General features: G+C 32.6%; 1 protein-coding gene across 6 annotated transcripts in view; it reads left to right on the top strand.

The window, feature by feature from the left end:
• LOC110994312 overlaps positions 1–13,751 on the top strand; it is a 75,544-nt gene that overhangs the window by 56,508 nt on the left and 5,285 nt on the right. For all 6 annotated transcript variants that reach the window (XR_006750494.1, XR_006750495.1, XM_045630048.1 and 3 more), the window contains exons 3-16: positions 714–919; positions 1,977–2,081; positions 3,856–3,938; positions 5,128–5,205; positions 5,669–5,745; positions 6,012–6,076; positions 6,561–6,729; positions 8,116–8,252; positions 8,822–9,026; positions 9,746–9,910; positions 10,697–10,890; positions 11,151–11,247; positions 12,157–12,405; positions 12,737–13,002. Coding sequence is in view for 4 of the 6 variants with exons in the window: in XM_045630048.1 (XP_045486004.1) it covers positions 714–919; positions 1,977–2,081; positions 3,856–3,938; positions 5,128–5,205; positions 5,669–5,745; positions 6,012–6,076; positions 6,561–6,729; positions 8,116–8,252; positions 8,822–9,026; positions 9,746–9,910; positions 10,697–10,890; positions 11,151–11,247; positions 12,157–12,405; positions 12,737–13,002 (2,096 nt within the window). In the remaining 2 variants the exon portion in view is untranslated. The remainder of the gene's footprint in view (positions 1–713; positions 920–1,976; positions 2,082–3,855; positions 3,939–5,127; positions 5,206–5,668; positions 5,746–6,011; positions 6,077–6,560; positions 6,730–8,115; positions 8,253–8,821; positions 9,027–9,745; positions 9,911–10,696; positions 10,891–11,150; positions 11,248–12,156; positions 12,406–12,736; positions 13,003–13,751) is intronic.

The raw sequence follows: 13,751 nt of genomic DNA, 5'->3' as shown, positions 1-13,751 counted from the left end.
ACAATTCCATAGTAACCGAAATGGGTTACATGCAGGAATAGTATTAAGAAAATACCAGTACCAATCGACTATTGTTTATATTTGTTAGGAAAAAAAACCAGGAATAAAAAAACGTTTATTTAAAAAAGGCAGGTCTAACTGGCAATGTTGAAATTTTACTTAAAAATCTAGCAATATTTCTTACCTAACGTTCGAGAGCACAGTAAATATTTTGAAAGTAATTCGCAGTAAACATTCTTAAACGACCTTTTCGTTGATGTGAATGGCACATTAAAATTAATAGAATCGAGAGGCAACCGCCCGAATATCAATAACCAAACATTTCGACGGAATCCGATAAGTATTCAATGTCTGAAAAATATTCGTAGAAAATTGAATTTTCCTCAAAGTTCCCATAATTTTTTTCATAGACGGATGACATTTACTTTCGTACAAAAAATTATAATTAAGTGAAATATTCTATTTGGCTCTACTAAAAGGGTCTTCCTTTTATGTACGTTCCTCATACCATAGCAGCATATATTAGAACATTACCTTTCACTATTTTTGGGGGAAAGACAGATATTATATAACTGACATTTCATGTTATCTATTTAGTAAGCAAGTAGCAAAATTGAATCTTTACTATTTAAATTACTCAACAATGTAACATGACATAAAAAGTTCAAATAAATAAAACAAATGTTTCTTTATTGGTATGTTTTATTACCCAGGTCCAAAGTCCAGTTTTGGTGGTAGAGCTGACCCTAGACCGGCTAGAAGGCACACAGCTGCGAGCATTGGGTCTTCTGCAGGTGTTCGGTCTCAATGTAACGTTCGCTGTGCGGCCTCCCGCCCAAACGCCCGCCCAAGCGCTGGCTTCCTGCAGCGCAATTGAGTGCCGTTTGCTTGGACATTGTTATGCATCTTCTGATTTTACGTAAGTTGGACTATATAATGTGTATATAATGAGTATTAAAATATTCTTTTTTTTTTGCGACTGAGGCGCTAACTAGCTGATGTGGTCTCTGGCAGAATGACCAGCGCTTTGGAACACTCTGCTCCTCAGCATAATGCTGAGCCAGGGCCATTTACAGCCACAGCACACACGCAATATATGCTTGAGACGGACCGAAGGGGAAAGGGAAAAAATAATATACCTCTCTTTATACCTTTTATTTAAATTTTTCTCTTTGATTACTGCTGTGTTGTGTGTGTGTTTTGTTTGTAATAAATAATATGTCTATGTCTATGTCTAATGCAAACCACGGACCTATAAGCTTAGGCTTGTTTGTACAATTTGGGCAGGGCATGTAGCAAGACTCTCTGACGATGGACAATAAAGGTAACCCGGTGGAGTAGCCCTATTGGGAAACGAAACGGAGGAAGACCGTTCACGGGATGGGCGGACGACCATGCAAAAACGGCTGGCTGGAGCTGGATGCAAATCACCCAAAATTGAGATACTTGGAGTTCCTTGGAGGAAGCCTTCACCTGTGGAAGGGTTCTTGCAAAATAATTAGGAAATAAATACAGAAAAAAAATTAGAAAGAAATTACTATAATTTACATTTCTTAAAATTTATATATGTAATAAATAGTATTAAGTTTACTTTGTTCTTTGTATATGCTATGTCCTTTTTTATTTATATTATATTTATTTGTCCAATTTAACGCCACTTTAATTTATATTTTACACGTGTGTGATATTTCACACTCGTGCGCGATGCATGATCAAATCAATAAAGTTTTGATAATGCAGCGAGTTTACATTAGAACCTATAGCTTATAAATTGAAATGTCTTTACCTGTAGTATTACTGTATTGCTGTAGTTTTTTCACAAGAGACATGCAGTCCTCAAATTAAAGTACTGTATGGACGTCAGATAATTTACAAGGTATACTAAGGATATTACTAGCTAGACACACGGCTTCACCTGAATTACATTAAAACATATAGGTTATTTATATTATAGTGTTATATATTGTTATTTACAGAGAATTCTCATGTTCATGTTTCGAGGGCTATTCGGGCCCCGACTGCGGTGTCGGTCCACTCTGTCCTACTACATCTAATTTATGCAAAAATAAAGGAATATGCAGGTAATGTCATTTTAAATTCTAGTTATAAATATATTCCATAGATAAATCATACACGCACACACGCATAAAAAAGAAATCTCTTTAACCACAATGGCCACCAAAAGGCCGAAATTAACCTACCATTTCGGCCTTTAATTGAAAACCAGCAACACTGATTCCCATTGGGCTATAACTGTAGGTTTAGCTTTATTTTATTAGTCGCCTTTCTACGTAGTATTGAGGCATCAATATGTGTGCTTTTGCATGAAATATGTCTAGTAAGGAGCAGATTTAAAGAGAATTAAAAAAAGGTTCACGCAAGAGTTCTTACTTTATTAAAGCTATAATAATTATTAAGACAAAGTTACGTATTTTATTAAAGTACTCCGAAGTACTTTTTGTTAATTGCCTCGTGAAGAGAGGTAACAATTTATATCTTCCTTCCACTGAAACTTTATAAAGTCTTAACTTTTAAATTAATTGCAAGATTTATTTGCCTCATTTTTTAAAGTAAATGAAAATATTAAAATGTACTTTTTAACCAACAATTAGCGAACTCGCTGCGCAACAACTATGAATTAAGAATTATGAAAATAAGTGGCGAAGTTTTGTTTAAAGTTTAAATTTAATAGCCTTAAGAATGCAGCCATTTTGTATTTAACTTTTCCGAGTTACACGCCGCTCTTATTTCTCATTCAAACTCTTTATTAGACACGGACTTACTTTATTAAAAATTTGTTCATATTAACATTTTCGCACCACCACTGAAGTATTTCCGAACCAATTCGACTTAGGGTCCTTCAAAAAAATACCAATTCTTAAAAGGCCGGCAACACACTCGCGAGCGCTTTGGCATTGAGAGTGTCCATGGGCGATATCACTTAACATCAGGTGAGCCACCTGCCCGTTCTATAAAAAAAAACATTAGGCCTATTTTATGAGGGAAGCCGATTTGTAGCCCTGTCAAAAACGGTTGCACATTCATGACTACATAAAGTTATTATCCATAGATAATTCATCATATATAATGGTTAATCTATATTATATCTTACGAGCTATCTTTTCTTAAGAATCATGGTAAACTTAACTGTTACAAAAATAAAAATATTAGACTACCACTTTTGAATTACTTCGGCTTTGCTTAACAATAAGCAAAAAATTCTAGCATTAAATTAGCAGCGGAAGTATCAGATGCCTATCTGATTAAATTTTTTTTTAAATTAATTAACCCACTACCGAATAAATGAAGCTCTGAAAAGTAGTGTTTCTTCTAGTTTCGCGAAGATTTCGATTTCGGTGTCTGAACACCTCGGTTGGTCATTTCTGACGGAATTTGGAAAATTGAAAAATGGGACATTCTTAGGATACTTATAGACATTAAAGACATTTATTCTCATAATAGACATTAGTCACTTACATGAGAACACTTATATGCTAACGTTACAATTTAAAAAAAAAAAAGAAACTTGGTTGAGCTTAGATGAACTTTCATTTCCGTAGATTGGATCACTCAATAGGTGGTATTTTAATCTTAATTTAAATATTGCTAGGCTGCCTGCACTTTTTATATTTTTTGGGAGTTTTTCTGTTTACCATTTAACATTTGTATAAGACCGCAATGTCGGCTAAAGATATAAAGTATTTTTATCTTATTTCATATTCTCTCCTACACTTCAATCGTATTCAATGAACAGAACTCTCTTGGTAAATAGAAACCATGAATGTACCAAGCATCAACCTTTGTCCCGAAATTAAAGGACTAAGGCACCGATAGTAAAAGCCTATGTAATTTCAGGCAAATGGGGCCAGCCGCCGTAAGTTGCATCTGTGCGCCGGGCTACACTGGCGACCTTTGTGAATCAGAAATAGCCGCTCCAGGTATATTTTTGCTAACAAAGTTTATGGTCGATGTTTTAGCCAAGTTTTAGAAGGACCATCGTATAAATTAACATTGATCTTTGATTTGTAGTTTCATTACTGATTAAGTGAGCATCTACTTTTTCTATCTACTCTCTCTACTACGAATTTTTTTAAAGGCCGTCTGTTGTATCTGATGGAATATCCAGGTGAGCGTCGAGGTGTGTGCCAACAATTTTTTTTAGTACCAACATATCGAGGTTCGAATCCTCGCTCGTACGCGAAAAATGTCGTCAGGAATCCAGCATGCCGTAGACCCAAACATAAAGTCGACGGTGTCTGACTGCACAGAAAGTTGCTTGCATATTAAGAAAAACAATTGATCGCGAAACAGACCTGACATAACAGATTTTTTTTTCTTGCATCCTTACATACAAATAATGTGTATTTCTGAATAATATACATTCGTCGTCATAGTTGCATAATATGTAACACGATTGTTAATGCTAAATTTTCGCTTAAACAAAAAGTAATATAAGACCTCACATAACTCAAAGAGTCACAGTGACTAGTTGCGAAGTTGAGAAAGTTTGCGAACAGGTGCACCGCAGTAATAAACCTTGTACACGTATTGTTTCGTCTTAGTTCAAACGAGTATTTTATTGATGTACGACGAATGATAAGAATCTTTAATAGTTAGCTACGAGATTAGATTAATAACATAGAACAGGAGGCTCATTTGACGTCTACGACGTCGAATGGGTTATGACTCGAATTCACCTTGCTAGATGAAGTGAGGTCACAAGCGATATAGACAATTGACAATTAAAATATTATTAATTATAAAATATATATTAATTGTTATAAGTGCACATAGTTACATTGATTAATCAATTTTAGGAGGAAATCTTATACTTTATTTGTCATATCAATAAGTTAATACGTTTTTCTCCTGAAGAAATTCTTACATGTTACACGGAGAGGGTTACCAGTGGTATATAGATATGTTGATTTATTTCTATTAACCATCTATAATAATAATTGACATTAAATATTTAATAATATTATTTTTCAGTTATAGTTCCTATAAACGTTTTAATCGAAGTTTTAACGATGTTAGCCCGAAATAATTTAAACTTCGAATTTTAACTCAACTCTTTAACTCTTATAGTTTATTAAAAATTTATAATTGTTCAATTGTATTTTAAAGAGTGCGGAATCGAAGAATGCTCAGAACACTGTAAAGAAGGAAAAAATTGTGACTGCAATCCGAAGGATAGTGATAGCGGTAAGAATATTTGCATGTGTATAATGATTTATATTATTTTAGTGCAACTGAGACTTTATGACCGACAATTGTCTATAGCTTCAGGGGAAGGCTGTCATGTTTTACGGGGACAGTATACCATGTAAAGCCCGGGCGAGTCACCTATATTACATATTTATGCATGTCTATAACGGACACCCAAACTTTGATTGTCAGGTGAGGATACTTACTGGGGCTCCACGGGACAGGCAAAAGCGAAGTGCTTCTATATTCTATAATATTCCGCGTTTGTATATATATACTAAACCCTTAAAGTACAGAGATTATCCTGACGTATGTTGCTCTCGCAAAAAAGAAAAATTTGTATTGAATTATAACGAAATTTCATATGTGGATAACTGTGGATAACCCGCCAGTAGGACGTAGTAGGACTGTACCTACTTGATGTCTCTCATATAAATATGACTACTAATTTTCCTTTCAGTTACCGCTCGCTTTGAAACAAAACTGCAGATCGCAGATACTGGAAACGCAAATATTACCAAAGAAGTCACTGAGCAGGTACTTCATTTGATTGTATTAAACATTGTTTGTATAATTCCGGCTCTAAACTTAGGAGAAATAATATAGTATAATAGGTGCCTTGTGCGCCACTTACACTAGTACGGTATTAAAACCAAAACTTGACACAGTAGACATATTACATGTCGATAACAAACAGATGTAGAGAAGCATAATGTTTTGTAGCGAAACTAGATTATTATTAATGAAATGCGTGAACCAGAAGACAGGCATTAATAAATTGGACGGTAATATAAATTTTTCAGATAACTGATTATCTACGAGTATCAAACATAACTCTACAAGATGAAATCGAAGTCTTAAATATAAGGTAAGAATTCATGAAAATATTTTATTTTAAAATGGAATCATAAACCGATACTCGTGTGAGCTAGGCTAGAGTTTTTTTTTTAATATTTTAATTTACTTATCACCAGTACCTATTTAATGATCCGTATACGATAATTAAATATATTAACTGTCAGTCAATTGACCTTTGGAAAAACGTTTACATTTCTGTTTTATATTTTTTCTTAGATTTTATTTTATTTAATATTTATGTTATAGTAACATGTTATTTTTAGTTTATTTTTGTTAATTATTAATTTTTTGTACTTTACTCTCTGTAGGTGTTTCTTTTTATTGTTACATTTTAGGGTTGTCTGGAAGTGAACGCTTTTTTAACCATAAGGTCGTCCGTTGCCTAATAACTTGTGCAACCTGCTTATTTTTTGTTTTATTTATATATATAATTATGTATATTATGATAACGAAGTGTTAATAAATTAATAATAATAATTTGATGGGTGTTCCAGTTCAGCAAACCACACCAGTCGCACTGTGTGGTTGCGTGTTTGGGGCTTGCGGCGTCAGGCAAGCGCAGTTCGCACCGCTTTAGCAAGACTTGCGTCACGCGGCACTGACTCCCTTCGACTCTTGCCCGTGACATTACACTTCGAAATGCAACCTGCGCTTAGCTTACATGTGAGTTACACATTTAATTATCTTTTGTTTGTTTCTTTCAGTAATTATTTTTATATATGTATGCCCGTAAACTCATCGACAAAATATGAAGGATTAAATTTGTAAGCTATTTTGAAACAACTTAGAAAGGAGATCTCAGTATTAAGCATAATATGTGTATAAAAGTGTATAAAAAAATTACAAGAAATTTAAAAATTTTGGTCCCTGTTGCAGTGTACCTTTAACCCTTGCAGCATTTTCCTTTTATTATTTAATTAGTTCAGTAGTGTTTACTAATCGGTACCTTTAATTAACTATTTTTAATTTTATACCTAATAAATTCTATACCATTTCATTAAATGGCAGTCCACATTATGATATGATAAATCCATGCAGTGACACGCACATTCAAAGTTTCTAGTAAAAATTTTACTATACAACAAAATACTTGTGTTAAACTTAATAAAGAGAAAGAACAAAGCTTCACAGGTACTTATTTTAAGCGCGGATACAATAAAAGTCCCGATGTACAGCCATTTGAAACGCCCAGAAAGTTTAATTATTTCCAACGTGCAATCCCGGAGAAGTGTTCTAATTACAATTGGCGTTAAGCCAGGCATTTATCTCGTTAATTTGAGTTAGCGCCTTTATTATCCAAACTGGTTTTAGAAAATACATACCGTTCAAACCACAAACCCATATTTGAAGATAACCGTGTTATACGGCAATTGGAGGCTAACAGTTATTAGTATTACTTTTATACAGTATTGGTAAATAGGCGTGACTTACTACTGATCTGCGTTGATAAGCTACTATAACAGCCTTAATATTTAGTGAATAATGATCATTTTACCGGTGTACTTTTCACTCATTTTAAAAATATTTTTTTGTTAAAAGGCAAATAAAAAATATAAAATAATATTTACGTATATTTTTTCTTTTAATAAAATAACTATTAAATTATTTAGTTTATAATGGACCTTTATTCCGTTGCACTTATTACTGAACAAAAAAAATTTTTTTACTTGAACGACATGTTAAATACTACTTACACCTATTTATTTTTTAATATAAAAACAATATTTTTAATATACAGTAATTAACCAACTATATCGGTAAATATTATTATTTTTCCTATTTTAACGGCGTATTTGTTGGCACTAAAACATGGTTGATTAAGAAAAACAAAACAGTACATAGCAGAAACAAATCCCTCTACTACAATTGTGTTTTTTAAAAGAAACTATAAATTAGATTACTCACGTTACATAAATTAGTGCCTTTCGTTGAATTCAGCATTAAACCAATGTTGCCTAAATTAAAAAACAGTAAATTACGGTACTCTTGCGGCACCTAAATTTCGAATTAGGTTTATATTTCTTTAGACGATTTATTATATCATTACAGAAATTAATAATAAATCAACATCCAGAAGTATGGGAAGGTGCAGAGTTCATACTGAGTTGTATGTCTTACGGCTCACCTAGTATCACTTTCACGTGGTATAAGGATGGAGTCAGAATCAACTTTGAAGGTACTACGAGGTATGCTGTGAATATTATATGTATAATTATTATCTACCCTCAATTTCTTTTGGGTTTGTATTTACTTTTGAGACTTACCTATAATTGTAGTTTAAAACGAAATAGTAAAGCAACAGTTCAATAAAAAAAGCGCGCGGATAAAGTACACATGTCAGAAGTGAAACTTCTTTATAAATATGTATTTTTTTGCTAATTAAATTGCTATTGTAAAAGCCTCAATAGATCATGTACTAGTATATGATCACTCCATGTATTTTTATATATACATTCACACTGTATATATTTCACCAATGATAATATATTTAAATAAATAAAAATCTGTGTTTACTACTCAAGACGTCATGCGACAGAATTGCCATTCAAAGTTCGAACGTGTTTTTTGATTCGTAAAAAAATTGCCTAAATAAGTTTCACATCAAAAATAATATCGTTTCTATAAGTTTAATATTTAAAAATTAATATAAACTTTCAGCTAATTCGTTTTAATCTAATGATAATAATGTTTAACTCTCTCTTCATAAAATTAAACTAACACAACTAATTTCTTTAAATGAATAATCTCTTAATAGAGGTATATGGAAACGGACGGTCGCAGAAGACGCGTTAGGCCGCCGTATGTCAGTACTTGGAGTGTCGTCTGCCAAGAAACTGGATAGTGGCAAGTGGTCCTGCGCAGCCGAAGACGCGGGTCGGCGAAGGTGTAGTGCCTTGAGAATAACAGTTTTGCGTCCACCAAATATCATCCTTGTTCCATCCACACTTACACTGAATAAAGTAAGATGTTCGTACCGTTTTACTATTTTTAAATTAGATACTAATAAATTATATATTAATTGTACTTAGTATGTACTTTCTTCTACTACGTTCTCATACCCTTTTGGTGAAATGTAAGATAATTAACATTAGTGGATTAACTGGTACAATCTAATGACATGAAAGCCTTAACCCATTGTGGGACCATCATGATTTATAATTTTAATAATTTTTTAATTAATTTAATACTTAAAATTTCTAGAAAATGAAATATGTACTAATTATGATTGGAATTCAAATGTAAGGATAAATGAAATAGTAATAGTTTATTTTTAATGCACATATTATGTAATAATTAATCATATGACATACTTGGTTAAAATGTATTATTAATTATGGATATAAAGAGGCTACAATAAAAATCTAAAGAAGTAAGGACTTATGTTATTAATAAATGAGTGTAATCCAAAATTATGGTAAAAAGCACATAATAATATTTTTTCCTTTTTCCTGTAATGTTGGGTTCTCTGGACATGTGACATGTTTGGTAATCACTAGCGAATTAAAAGGAATTTGGATAAAAACTTATAAGTTTTTTTTCCAGAATTTTTTTATAAATAAAAAAAGCAAGGATTCGAAGGTTTTAATTATTATTTTACATAAATATGTATAAATTAGGCGGGAAAATGTATTAAATTTAACGGTGTTAATTCACGTTTTTATTGGAATCCAAATTTCAGGGTGACAATGTCAGTATAACGTGTTTAGCCGGAGCAGGAAGAATGCATGGGACATTAGGGTTCAGTTGGGCACGAGAGAAAAGTCTCCTTGCTCTAGCACCAGGCCGTGAAGTTTGGGAGGATCTTTATCCCGCTGGGAGTGTACTGAAATTATATAATGTTCAGGTAATAATAATCTTTGCTTTCGCGGTATAATTTCTTCTTATAAAATTAACACCTCCGATTGAAGTATCGTTTTTATTTGATTAAATACTCAAAATGTGATTATACGTTTCCAAGAATAAATTATAGTTAAACATTTGTATTATAAGGGGCCAGTCAAACAATTAAGATGTCTTTGGTTATTTATGCATAAATTTTTAAGTAATTTGCACAAAAACAAAACAGCTTTGTGTAATAAACTAATAAATATGAACTTTATGTATTTTTAGTGAATTAGAAGTTATTACTTTTGACAAGAGATTATAAAAAGATTCAGAAATGATTATGTGTTGGATTTTGACATACCGAAGACTTGGTTTGTGCTAAGTTTCTTAATCTGTTTGATTAGTATATGTTCTATGCTTATTTTTTTTATAGAACAGGGGGCAAACGGGCAGGAGGCTCACCTGATGTTTAGTGATACCGCCGCCCATGGACACTCTCAATGCCAGAGGGCTCCCGAGTGCGTTGCCAGCCTTTTAAGAATTGGTACGCTCTTTTCTTGAAGGACCCTAAGTCGAATTGTTTCGGAAATATATCAGTGGGCAACTGGTTCCACAAAGTGGTGGTGCGCGCCAAAAACTGCCTCAAAAACGCTCAGTTGTACTTTTGTTGTTAAGCTTTACGAGTTTTTATTTTATAAATAAATAATGAATAGAATTTCACTCTTAAAATCCTACGCAACTGTTTTAATTATTGTACAATTTAGTATTACGCGAACAAAAATACAAATTTAATTATTTTTTGCAGAAATCCGGTGAATACACCTGTCAAGTGTCATCTGCAGCTGGTGCCAACTCTAAATCTGTAACAGTGTGGGCACTGAGCCCGACTGAAGATGTGTGTCCAAGTGAACCTTCCCACGGTATTCGATGGCCTCAAACAGCTCCAGGTGCTCATACTGTGGCTAACTGCCCAACTGGTTATGCGGGTGAAACTACAAGGTTGTAATTTTATGAACATAATATCTTTTAATCACTTTCTTTAATTTAAACTCTTTTTCGTATTAACTAAACAGGCATTTTTATACACATGTTTAGTAAGTTTTATTTTTTGCGTCTGCAAAATAAATTGTGGCAGAAGACGCTTTGTAAATATATATAAAAACAAAATTTTAAAAAAAATTTGCTAGTAACAACTATCGTATTAAAAAATGTAATAAATATGTATATTAAAGTTATTTAATTGAAAATATATTTTTCAGATTTTGTGAACCAAAAACTATTCAATCTAGTGTAAAGTGGGCTCATCCAAATTTCTCCGGCTGCATCGACGAATCATTACAAGATACTTATGAACAGGTAAATTCTCAATGTTATTTAGTTTTGGTTATTGTGAGGTGTATTTGCTTATATTCGAACAATCTTGGCATTTATTACGTATATAATTTTTTATGCTTTTAAATGAAAAGATTATAAGTGGGTTAAAGATATAATGATTTTCCTCTTGATTGACAATTCTTATTATTATTTTTTATTAGATTGAAGTTGAAACAATTAAAAATAAGTTTTTTGATAGTGATGTTTTTTTATTTCAAAACATCAATGCAGATATTATACACATTTATCATGATTAAAATATAAATTAAATGACTACCCACAATAGCTTATTCAAAAAGACCAAACACACAATTTAAAATATTTGCGTAATAAATCAATTCAAAATGGCATCAAAGATGCATATCAGAATGAACCTACTAGACTTAAACTAGGATGACGATGGATATCTCTCTATATCTATCGTTCGTATATATAATTTTCTCATGTCAAAATATATTTTTATTAGCAATCAAGTTCTTTAAGCATCTGTTATATTTTGTATTTTTTGACGTGACAACGTCTTATAATTCTCTGGAGCCGACTGCACGCACGAAGAAACACGACGTTACCTCGCTCTGAGGCGTTCCATTTAAGGCTTGAACTGCAAGCGAGAGCGTGGAACGAGCGACAAAGAGGCACAATCGGCCTCCGCGTTCGGCAGTGTTCGTTCGTTAAAAAATATACGTAATTGTATGCGTACAAATAAATGTAACTTGATCAATTAAATTGTGATTTCCATTTATCTCTATCTATCAATTTATCAAACAAATAAAATTAAAGTTTTCTTTTGAAACATGCAACCTTTGCATCAGTATTTTCTTTTGACCTTGTCACGTTAAACTATCGTCAGTAAACCGAGTTTACAGACAACCGATTTTTTTACTATTTCAGTTCACTCGAATATCTTACGGATACTCCTGGATGCCCGTAAACGATGTTTTACGCCAATACGGATCAATACTCAGATCCCTGCCAGGTCATCCGGGTGCTGCTACAGTACCACTTCACCATAGCCTGGATATCCTCAATTATCTCCTGTCTCCGGTTGCACAGAGGAAAGATAGAGAATTAAGTGCTGAACCACTCTTGAGGATATACGACATGTTGCTTAAGTATCCCGATGGATTCCTTGATGAGCAGGTACGTGTATATTTTATATAGTAATAATTATAGTTAAAAGTATATAGATTTATCGTTAAAAATGTTATCCTGTTTCTCTGTTAAAGTAGAGTTTAAAAAAATGCTAACAATTTAAAAAAATATCCTATGTCTGGGTTACAGGGAGAGGTATCTTAAAGAGATAAACCCGGAACAGACTACAGAAATTTGTATTGTTTCTTGTAATCTTAAGTTTTAAAATAATATTGAAGTTTAAGTTTAGTTTAGTAAAGTAGTTATCGTTGGTAAACCTCACAATTTAGTCCAGGAAAAGAAAAGAAATAGTATGTTAAATAATCGAAGATCTTTTCAGAAAATTTACGATCTGCAAAACGCAATAGTGGACACAGCGACAATGAAGGAAGACCTTGATTTTGTGGGCCAAGAATATTCTGCAGAGGTCAGATTAGTATTAGACAAGGCACACTTCATTTTCCCATTAAACCCGAATTCTGAAGAATGGTTATTGACCTCTATGGACGTGGAAGTAGAGGGTCAGGGGAATGTGTCTATGGCGGTAGTTAATTATAAGGACTTGTCGTCTCGCCTACCTTCTTTGCGAAGATCTTTTGGACTCAAGTATGTATATACAGTTAATCAATACTTTGAACAGTTTAGGGAACAGGGAACTCAAAAACAAAGTATGGTTATTACGTATTTCAGATAACGATTGTTTTCTTTAATAGTTAGCAGTGGAATAGTGCATCAATAACTTTCATTTAAAATTTATTAACTAACTCCAATTTTTGTCAAAAATGTAGGAACCTGACATGAAAAAATTTTACGTTTATTTTTTTACACTTTATTACAAGAAATAAAAAAATTGTCAACTTTAAAAACGTTAACATTTAATATTTACTTGATTAAATTCTAAACATTTTTTATGAAACATATTCTTAAGAATCTTGTTACAAGTGTGCATGTGCAATAGTTACTCATTTGACTCGTTCGGTTGTTTACGATTTGTCACGAATTGACTCAAACTGCCCGAAGTGGGATGGTCGGGTCGGAGTAGGGAATAGATTATAAAAGAGGTTGTAACACATGCGCACGGGCAATTCATTTGTTCAAGTTTCACACGTAAAATTAGTGAAGTGAATTTAGTGAATCAAGTTATCATTGGAGTATTTATTCCCTACCCTAGGTTAACTAGCTTTTACACATGCAACTCCAGCCCGATTGCTACTAAATATTATTAAGCAAAAATAACAGGAAAAAAACAGTTTGCAAGACGAAACTTATTTTATAATAATTTTTAATATATAATGTTGCACAGTATCGCGATCGATGTGTAATTTAATAAAATATTATTTTCTTTATATGTAATG

This window comes from Pieris rapae, chromosome 11 (genome assembly GCF_905147795.1).
Source record: "Pieris rapae chromosome 11, ilPieRapa1.1, whole genome shotgun sequence".
Lineage (NCBI taxonomy): Eukaryota > Metazoa > Arthropoda > Insecta > Lepidoptera > Pieridae > Pieris > Pieris rapae.
Note: the sequence above shows the minus strand (reverse complement) of the source record. Positions and strands in the feature narration are given on the sequence as shown.